The sequence below is a fragment of the Andrographis paniculata genome, unplaced genomic scaffold, assembly GCF_009805555.1.
Source record: "Andrographis paniculata isolate CXL003 unplaced genomic scaffold, ASM980555v1 Contig76END, whole genome shotgun sequence".
Taxonomy (NCBI): Eukaryota; Viridiplantae; Streptophyta; class Magnoliopsida; order Lamiales; family Acanthaceae; genus Andrographis; species Andrographis paniculata.
This window is the reverse complement of record NW_026137613.1, coordinates 2,309,001-2,320,178: the sequence shown is the minus strand read 5'-3', so window position 1 is coordinate 2,320,178 and position 11,178 is coordinate 2,309,001. Positions and strand designations below refer to the sequence as shown.

The following is an 11,178-nucleotide window of genomic DNA, read 5'->3' as shown; positions in this document are numbered from 1 at the left end:
AAACCCATTAATTTGTTGTTTTTTATATGTATAATCATTATGAACACGTAGAGAAGGAATTGTTCCATTAATAATCCTAAGGTGAGAAGACAAGGATTTTCTCCAACCTTGAATTCATTTTCTATGTTCTATAATTAATTCTTACAACTATAAAACCTGTCAGCCCACCATTCCCATTGCCCCTTTCTTTTTCTCATCTCTTCTACCCCAAACATAAATTCAATTTTCTTCTCTTGCCCCATCTCAACGTTCCAAAATATACATACACATATCTGTATCTATATAATGTTCTTCTCCTGCTCTCTCTCATCTCCTCCGCCGGAATTCTGACAATTTTCGCGAATCGTCTCGCCGGACTCGACGATGGGTCGTCGTAATATCCGCGTATCCATCGTCAAACCCGACCTCAACTCCTTATCCACGTCAAGTCCGCGGCGGTCCGCCGCCGGCGACAATCCGACGGCGGAGCCGGTCCTGGCGTCGCCGTTTGGCGAGATCGCCGGCCTCGACCGGGACGATTTCCGGGAGGTCGCATACGAGGTTTTCTTCACGGCCTGCCGGTCGTCGCCGGGATTCAGCGGAAGGACAGCCGCCGCGGCGAGCCACAGCGGTGGCTCCGACAGCGATGGGCCGGGGTCGCCGGCTGCTAAAATGCACGGCGTGGGGATGGCGGTGAGGAGCCGAGTGAAGACGGCGCTGGGGCTAAAAATGATGAAGCGGTCTTTGTCAATGTCGTCGTCATCGTCGTCGTCGTTGTTGTTGAGACGGGTGAGCTCGTCGGGGATGTTGAACCCGTCGTCGCCGACGGCGGCGGGGTCGAGCCCGAGATTGGGGTCGACGGTGCCGGCGGCGGGGGTTCGGCTGAAGAGGCCGATGACGTCGGCAGAGATAATGCGGCAGCAGATGAGGGTGACGGAGCAGAGCGACAATAGGCTACGGAAGACTCTCACCAGAACCCTCGTTGGCCAAGTAAGTCATAATTAAGAAATGTACTCCATTAAAATAGTTAAGGTACAATATAATTAATTATAAATTAAAACAAAAAATTATAAAAAATTTAAACGATAATTAAAATATATGATTTTTTTTAAAAAAAATATATGATAGGACTGAAATAATAACAAAGATAGAAAATATGAGAGTGAAAATATTATTTTTAATTTGGAACAAACCAAAGTATTTGAAGGTTTCATTATTTATACTCATTTTTTTCGCTTATAAATACAATTTATAAGATAATTTTAAACAAAAAAATAATGACAAAATCATAAAATAGTTATTAAAGTTATACCATTTAAAAAGTTATCTACATACTAAAATTATGAAAGGGATACACTGTTGAATTTAATCGTAATGCATTAACAAATAATATATGATATTATTATTGACAACATATTATTTTTATTATGATATAATCACATAACTTATGTAAATAGAGTCTTCTTCTTTCTTTTTTTTGTTTCAAAAAAATATATTAAATTAAATATTTATTTTTAAGATAAATAGTTAACTAATACCTAAGTGAATCTAATGTAATTTCTAAATAATAAAGGATTTCCTAAAATTTTCATAAATCACGGGTGAATTCTATATTATTTTTATATAAAATATTGTGTATATTGTATCTCTCTTTATCTAAATGTGAGTTATTTAGATAAAGAGAGATACAAGGGCTTGGTAAATTGCTAATTCTATTTGTAAATGAAAAGTGAGACTATTTAAGTACACATTTCTCGGAAAAATATTACCTAAAAAAAACGTTGGAAAAGGCTAAAGCAAGAACGTTGGATGTGTTATGCAGATGGGGAGACGTGCAGAGACAATAATCCTTCCACTGGAGCTCTTACGCCATGTAAAACCATCGGAGTTCACAGACCCTCAAGACTACCACCAATGGCAGCGCCGCCAGCTCCGCCTCCTCCACGCCGGCCTTCTACTCCACCCCTCAATTCCCCTCCCCAAGTCCAACCCCCACGCGGCCAAGCTCCGTGAAATCCTCCGCTCCTCCGAGGCCAAGCCCATCGACCGAGCCCCGCACTCCCGGACCCTCAAGGCCCTCTGCGACTGCGTCGCCGCCCTCGCCTGCCGCGGCCCCGACGACGCCGCCGACGCCTGCCGCTGGGCCGACGGCTACCCCCTCAACGTGCACATCTACATGGCGCTCCTCCGCGCCGTGTTCGACGCCAAGGACGAGACCTCGGTCCTCGACGAGGTCGACGAGCTGCTCGAGCTCATGAAGAAGACGTGGTCGACGTTGGGGTTCACACGTGCCATGCACAACTTGTGCTTTGCTTGGGTGCTTTTCGAGCAGTTTGTCGCGACCGGACAGGGCGAGCCGGACCTCCTTGGCGCGGCCTTTGTGATGCTCAAGGAAGTGGAGAATGACGCGAAGAATAAGGCGGATCGGGAGCCGGTTTATATGAAGATGTTGGGCGGCGTTCTGGCGGTGATGAGGCGGTGGTCGGAGAGCCGGTTGCTCGACTACCACTCGAATTTTAATCGGGATACCATCGGGATCATGGAGAATATGCTTCCTTTGCTTTCGTGGTCTTCCAAGATTTTGGAGGAGGATGTTCCTCTTTATGTTGTCTCGTCACCGGAGAACGGGGAAGAGAGCGACGATGTTGCCGGAAATCGGGTCGATCATTGCATTAGATCGTCGTTGAGGAATGCGTTCGCGAAGGTTCGTTCTTCTTGATTCCTAATTTTAATCCCTTTACTTTTAGATCGATAGTTTTTTAAAAATAGATAGTTTTTAGGTTTAAAGAAGACTAACAATAACAATAAAAATTGCATTGTTAGGCCGCTGTTACTATGCTAGAATTATAAAATTTAAGGCATTGCTAGTAGCACATAATATAGGAGTAGACAATACATGATAACATTTACTCTATCCGTCATGCAAATACGAATTTTAATAAAATTGAATAATAATTGTTAATTTTTTTATAGTAAAAAAAAAATTACAAACATTTAATAATTTTGTACTTTAAAAAAAATCAAATAAAAATAATTTTATCCTTACTTTTTCATGATAATATGATGATAAAAAGAGGTATTTCAAAAAAAAAGTGTAAGTGTATAATTACTAAAAAATAAAATAATTACTTCTTAATTGAACAATTCAAATTAAAAATATGTATATTTGTGAGTGGACGAAAGAAAAAATATATAATTTATATCAACATAAAATGTAGCACATAATACAATCCCGCTAAATATATTCTCATTAATTTTAGCACAAGATATATATTCATACAACACATCTATAATTAAAAATTTAAAAAGATGTATTGTTTGTTTGTTTTATATGTGATGACGGGCAATCAATATAATATTGATTTGACCTAATCATCACCGTAACTATTCCTACATTTTTAATATGGTTTTGGTGTCGGAAGATCCTCGAGGAACAAAATGGGAACCGGGCAAAGAACAATGACACGAAAGTGACGAGCGAGATACTAATGAAAATGGCGGCAAAGACCGAAGAACTCGCCGGCAAGGAGAGTGACATTTTCAGCCATGTCCTAAAGAAATGGAGCCCGTCAGCATTGAGCGTCGCAACCGTGACATTACACACGTGCTACGGGATCGTGTTGAAGCAATTCCTCGCCGGCAAAACATGGCAAATGCATGAAATACTCTCGGTGCTGCAAAGGACCGACATGCTCGAGAAGGCGTTGGTGGAAATGGCCATCGAGGATTCGAAAGAGTGCGATGACGGGGGCAAGGTGCTCGCAACGCAGATGGTTCCTTACGAAGTCGATTCGATCGTAACAAGACTATTGAAACAGTGGGTTCTAGAGAGGCAGCACAAGGGAAAGGAGCTTTTGCATAGAGCAAAGCAAACAGAAGTAGGTGTCCCTTTGTTACATTACACATTAGAGGTTCCTACCTAGTACTTTTGATGTTTGTACTAAGATGTTGTGTTTGGTGTTGCAAGACTTGGAATCCGAGGTCGAAAACCGAGCCCTATGCGCACTCCGCCGTGGAGCTCCTCTCCTTCGCCAAGGAAGCCGTTGACAACTTCTTTCAACTCGCGGTGAATGTGTCCGAGAATCAATTCTACGACTTCATCGACGGTTTGGAGAGCCTCTTCTTGGATTACGTTGCCTTCATTTCGTCTTGCGGTAAGAAACTAACTTAACAACGCTCCGTTCATATATGATTTCAAATTACTTTTGTCCTTACTCATCGAAGCATCTCTTTAAAAAAACATCGATTTCAAACACTTATATTTTATTTTAAATACTCTGTCCGTTTGAAATAATTATGCCGGACGAAGGGAGTATTATATTAAAAATATCTTTTCTATAAGAATGATATACGTATAAATATTTTTTATTTGAAATATTACATTAAAAAAAAAAAGAAAAAAAAAAGAAATTAGGAGTAGATTGATACACTATACTAACTTTATACTGCTACCATATACTATATTTAAAATTTTGGAATCATATATCATACCGAAAATTTAGTATGAATGATATATATACCGTCCTATACCGATAATTTGGTATATTGATATATCAAATATTAAATATCAAAATGATATACAATTATTTTGGTATTTCCGTATATATATAAAATATCAATCTATACACTGTTACCGTAGCAAAAATTGATACTTTCAGTATCTTTTTAATATAGTATGTGCAGTATTTCGACTTTTTAACATCCCTAAACTCAATTCAAATTCCCAAATCTAAGAACACACCCTTGGCCTAATTAATAAGTATTATTTTGTTTTTTTAAGTTTCTATCTATTTTTTTATTATTTAAATTTCATTCTACGCAAAAAAAAATAAAATATTTATATAAGATATTACATTCAAATATAATGCATACCGTAGAAAAACACATCCGCATGTACTCACAATTATCTATAAAAATATATATCATTTTTGTCACAAAATTTATACTTAATCTTTATTTAAACAAAAAATAGAGATACAAATCCACTCAATGTTTCATCTCTTTCACTAAAACCAAAATTTGTTTCACACTTTTGAAGGATCGAAGCAAAATTATCTCCCGACGGTGCCCGCGCCAACACGATGCAGCCGTGACTCAAAGTTCTTCAAACTATGGAAGAAAGCTGCGTGCGGCGCCGTTGAAGACCACCACCACCACAAACTCGATTTATCATCATCAATGGACGCCGCCACCTCCACCGCCACCGCCGCCGCCGGAAACAACCACTACATCCGCGCTCCGACGAGCCGCGGCACCCAACGCCTCTACATCCGTCTCAACACCCTACACCACCTCTCCTCCCAACTCCACTCCCTCGACAAATCCCTCTCCTCATCGCCAAACGTTGCGCCGTTGTCGAAGACGGCCCTTTTAGGCCACCACCGGTCGCGGTCGCAGTCAACGTGTTCTTACTTCGAAAAATCCCTCTCGGCCCTCCAATCGGCCTCCCAACACGTCTCCGAAGTCGCGGCCTATCGCCTCATTTTCCTCGACTCCCACTCCGTCTTCTACGGCGGATTGTACGTCCGAAGCGTATCGCATGCGCGCGTCGCCGCCGTGATCGATAGCCTTAAGCACAACCTAACACTTCTATGCATGATCGTCGTCGAGCGCGCGCAACCCCTCGCGCTCAAAGAAGTGATCAAAGCCGCCTTCGAGGCCTTTGTCCGAGTCCTCGTCACGGGCGGGAGCTCCCGGATGTACTCGCAAATGGATCATCCGATGATCGAGGAGGATCTCGACACCCTAAAGCGACTCTTTTGCATGTGCGGCGAAGGCCTCGTGGTCGAAGACACCGTCGAGAGGGAAGTCGAGGCGGCGCAAGGCGTTGTAGGGCTAATGGGGCAGTCGACCGAGCAACTCATCGAGGATTTCATTAGCGTTACGAATGGAAGTTACGGGATGAACGTCGTAAACCCGAGGCATAAAATTCCGGTACCACCGACCACCGGGAACTGGAACCGGTTCGACCCGAACACCATTCTGAGGGTCCTCTGCAGCCGGAACGATCGAATCGCGAACGATTTTCTCAAGAAAACGCTGCATTTGGCGAAGAGGAGAGCTACGGGATTCAAGATGCTGTAAGGTTATTGCATTTCGTTGGTGAATCGAAATTGTTGTTGGGATTATATGCTGCTGAATGTATGTATGTATGTGTATAATCTCTATAAGTATTATATCTATATATATATATATATATATGAAGGAAGGAAGAAAATATATATAGTGAAGAATGTTGTCTTGTTGCCATGTTTATACGAAGAGAGAATTATGGGAGACTGGTTGTATTGCTGATCAAGTTCATTTATAATCACTCGTATAATCGCAAAATTTGTATTGAAATAGTTGTTAGATGTGATTTTTTTTTTTTTTAATGTAAAAAAAGAAATGCGACTAAATTCTCGGCACCCATTAGGCCTTTGCGCAGTTAATTAGACGATGAAGAAAGTAGTTCACGTGATGTTTTGTACATATAAGTTTAGGACGATATCGTCGGTCCCTATTTTTTCATACATATATGACACAGACAGTTAGACATTGGCAAGATAGACAGGCTGTTCAGTTTTGCTTTTATTTTCAAAATTATTAATTACTTTGTGCTGTCTTTAATTTACTTTTGAGACGTTTGAATAATCGAAACAAAAATTCAGTTGCACCAGAGAGTTTTCAGCCACCTAAACTAGTACACATGAGTGAAACTGCAGCTGGTTTGAGTTCACCTAATAATTCAAATGCTTCGAAGAAGTGTTTCAAGTGCCAGGGTTTTCGGCATATTGCATCAGATTGCCCAAATAGCCGACCATTGCCCTGGTAGAAGAAGATTTCGAGGATGAGTTCAATAGCGTTCAAACAGAAGGTGATAAGGAAGCAATAGCTGATGATGAAACTACTTATGAGGATATTGGTGAATCTCTCGTTATTCTTCGTAATTCAAGTACAACCCAAGTTGAGGATGATTCTTGGAGGTGCAACAGTCTTTTTCACACTAGACATGCCATGGAAAAGTATGTGATGTTATTATTTACGGCGCAAGTTGTGAGAACATCGTGTCCGAAAAAATGGTTGAGAAATTAAGCTTACAAACGGAACCACATCACCGTCCTTATAAGCTTTCTTGGTTGCACAAGGATCATGAGGTTAGGGTCGATAGAAGATGCTTAGTAATTTTTTCCATTGGAAATAATTATAGAGATGAAGTTTGGTGCGATGTGGTGCCCATGGATGCATGTCATTTACTATTTGGGAGACCTTGGCAATATGATACAAGGACGTTACATGCATGACGGGTATGAAAATACTTATATCTTTGTGAAAGATGGGAAGAAGATCATATTGGGTCCGACAAGGATGGAGATTGGTAAGAAATCTGCTGCAAGAAAGGGGGAGTTATCTTCTTTCGAAAAATGAAATAAAAAATTGTTTGAAAAAACAATTAGAAGTGTTTGCTCTTGTTGTACTTGAAGAAAACGAAACAGGGTTGAACATTCCTCCACAAGTTCAGCCATTGCTTCAAGAGTATCATGATGTATTCCCAGACGAGATTTCACATGAGTTACCGCCAATGAGAGATATCTAACATTGCATTGGTTTTATGCCTGGTGCAATGATCCCGAACAAGCCAGCTTACAGGATGAGTCAGAAAGAACACGAAGAACTTCAACGTCAAGTTAATGATCTTTTAAAAAAGGGTGCAATCAGGGAAAGCAAAAGCCCATGTACTGTCCCAGCCCTTCTTGTGCCCAAACAAAATGGAGAGTGGCGAATGTGTGTGGATAGTAGAGCAGTCAACAAGATCACTATCAAGTACCGATTTCTCATACCTCGTCTTGACGATCTTCTAGACCAACTGCATGGGGCAAAATATTTCAGCGAAATTGACTTGAGGCAAGGATATTATCAAATTCGAATGAGGGCTGGAGATGAGTGGAAGACAACCTTCAAGACTAGGGAGGGACTCTACAAGTGGCTCTAGTTATGCCGTTTGGACTCTCCAACGCACCTTCCACTTTTATGCTTTTGATGAATGATGTCTTCAAGGCATTTATTGGAAAGTTTGTCCTTGTTTATTTTGACGACATCCTTGTCTATAGTTTAGACCAAGATCAACATTTGGCACACCTTCGTCGGGTCTTCACGGCATTAAAGCAACAACAGCTCTATGGGAATTTGAAAAAATGTCATTTCTTTTACCACCAGTGTAGTCTTCTTGGGCTACATTGTTTCAAGAGATGTAATTCAAATGGATGACAACAAGGTTGAAGCCATAATGAACTGGCCTGCACCTCGAACACTTCATGAGATCCGAAGCTTTCATGGATTGGCGTCATTTTACCGACGTTTTATAAAAAATTTCAGCACCATTATTGCACCAGTCACTGAGTGCTTAAAAGAGGACAGATTTGAGCGGACAAAAGAAGCGCAAAAAAGCTTTGACCGTTTGAAGGAGAAGGTGACGACAGCTCCTATCTTGTCACTTCCTGACTTTAAAAAAATTTTCCAAGTTGATTGTGATGCATCCAATGTTGGAATTGGTGCTGTTCTTAGCCAAGAAGGAAGGCTAATTGCATTTTTTAGTGAAAAGTTGAATAATTCTCAAAAGAATTACTCCACTTATGACAAAGAATTCTATGCCATTGTTCAAGCTTTGAACCACTGGCATCATTATCTCTATCCACAGGAGTTCATTCTATATTCCGATCATGAAGCCCTGAAATATATCAATTTTCAACAGAAGCTTAATCGTCGACATGCGAAGTGGATTGAATTCCTACAGTCTTTCAATTTTGTGTTAAAACACAAACCAGGTGTGCCTAATCGTGTTGCTGATGCCTTGAGCCGTAAGCAGTCCTTGTTAACAACCTTGCAAGTGTGAAGGAACTCTACAAGGATGATGATCATTTTGGTAAAATTTGGTAAGAGTGTCAGGCTGCTCCATTTCAAGATTTTGTAATGCATGATGGTTTTGTCTTCAAAAGGAATAGACTCTGCGTATCCGAGTGTTCCCTAAAACAGTCCTTGAATGAAGAAGCCCATGAAGGAGGATTTGCTGGACACTTTGGTAGAAACAAGACTAAAATCCTTGTTCAGGAACATTTCTATTGGCCACGGCTTGAACGTGATGTCCAGAATTATGTTGCTAAGTGCCGAGTTTGCCATATTGCCAAATCTCGAGGCCAGAACACTGGTCTATATACACCACTACCAGTTCCTGAATATCCTTGGGAGCATGTGAGCATGGATTTTGATGTTGGACTACAACGAACTCAGAGGGCTAAAGATTTCTATTATGGTAGTTGTCGATCGATTCTCCAAAATGGCGCACTTTGTTTGCTTGTTCTAAAACATTGGATGCTACACATGTAGCTGATCTTTACTTCATTGAGAGATAGTCAGACTGCATGGAATCCCAAAAACCATCACATCTGACCTGGATCCAAAATTTGTGAGTCATTTTTGGCAAACATTATGGCCCAAACTCGGAACTACACTTCAATTTAGTTCTTCACACCACCCTCAAATAGATGGGCAGACTGAAGTTGTCAATAGGAGTTTAGGGAATCTCTTGAGAAGTTTAATCGGTTCAAATATCCGCCCATGGGATCTACTTCTAGCTCAAGCAAAATTTGCATACAACAAGTCGACAAGTCAAACTACAGGAAGAAGTCCATTTGAAGTTGTATATGGGATGAATCCCATTAGTTCTATAGACTTGATCCCACTTCCTGTTACTTCTCAATATAGCAGTGCTGCTGAAGATCATGCTAGCTACTTGAAGAAACTGCATCAGGATGTTCGTGCACGCATTATCAAACAAAATGAAAAGTACCAGATTCAAGCAAACAAACATCGCAGGGCTGTGAACGTCAAAGAAGGTGATCTTGTCTGGATCCACCTTCGAAAAGAAAGATTCCCCCGAGGAAAAAATGCAAAACTCCAGCCGCGAGGTGATGGTCTATTTAAGGTTTTGAAAAAAATTGGAGATAATGCCTACAAGATTCAATTGCTTGATCACTATGGTGTGTCTTCTACTTTTAATGTGTCGGATCTTTCACCATATTTTGACGAAAATACAGCTTTGGACTCGGGTCGAGTCCTCTTCAACCGGGGGAGAATGACACAGACGGTTAAACATTGGCAAGATGGACAGACTGTTCAGTTTTGCTTTTATTTCCAAAATTATTAATTGCTTTGTGTTGCCTTTAATTTACTTTTGAAACGTTTGAATAATCGAGGCGAATTTAAACCTCTAACTTGGGAACAGTTTGCTTTCTGTTTTTTCTTTTGTGCTCGAAGAGTTTAGAGTTTTCTACCGGCGAGGTGATTGGATATTGTTCCTAATGAAAGATTTTCTTCTTCTAACTCTTATCTCTTGGGTGGATGGCTAGTTATATTTCTTCTAATCTCATCTTTAACCCAATCAACTCTATTTATCCAGTTTTCAGTTTTAACTCATTAAATTGCTACAGTAATTTTACTTGAATCATAACTCAATTTTTCACTATTATTCTTCAAATATTTAATTTTTCCTATTATTTTAAACAACCTTTTATTTTTATAATTTAAAATAATTTTTTTCAAAATTTTAAAAAATATAAAGTAAATTTAAAAATTAAAATAAAAAATTAAAAAAAAAAAAGAGTTACTACAGTGCAACACCAAAATTGGCGTTGCACTGTAGTAACGCCAATTTTTGAGGCAGGACAACCAACGTCAAATCTACTGACCCAGTACCATTAATGGCTCTAGGTTAAAGATGGCCTAAAAGCGCAAATTATTCTTTTGTTTTAATTTGTTTTCTACTAAATTGCATTATTTGGCAATTGTTGATGTCAATATATGTATGGAAACAATAAAATGTCTAGTTAAAAAAAAAGTTTGACAATATTTTGCTTTCCGCATAACACGAGATATCATCTACACAATACACATGAAAACATCATTTGTAGCACATTTTTTAAAAACAAAATTGCAAAATGCCACATGAGAAAAAGACAAAAAGACTAAAAAACACAAAAAAGAGATCTACATATATATATATACAAAAATTTACATATAAATATACATATATACATATTGAATGCGTTTTGGATAGAATTATAATATATGTATTATTTTAGTAAATTATAATTATATGATAAAATAATTTAATGTTTACTATAATAAATTGTTGTATAAAATTATTAATTTCCCCTTAAATAC

The 11,178-nt window shown here is 39.4% G+C and overlaps 1 protein-coding gene across 1 annotated transcript; it reads left to right on the top strand.

The window, feature by feature from the left end:
* The first annotated feature begins 363 nt into the window (after positions 1 to 363).
* Positions 364 to 6,063, top strand: LOC127266503 (protein unc-13 homolog). Its single transcript, XM_051296759.1, has 5 exons — positions 364 to 969; positions 1,802 to 2,683; positions 3,402 to 3,857; positions 3,947 to 4,133; positions 5,018 to 6,063. Exons 1-5 carry the CDS (start codon positions 364 to 366, stop codon positions 6,061 to 6,063), a joined length of 3,177 nt encoding a protein of 1,058 aa, XP_051152716.1.
* The last annotated feature ends 5,115 nt before the right edge of the window (positions 6,064 to 11,178 follow it).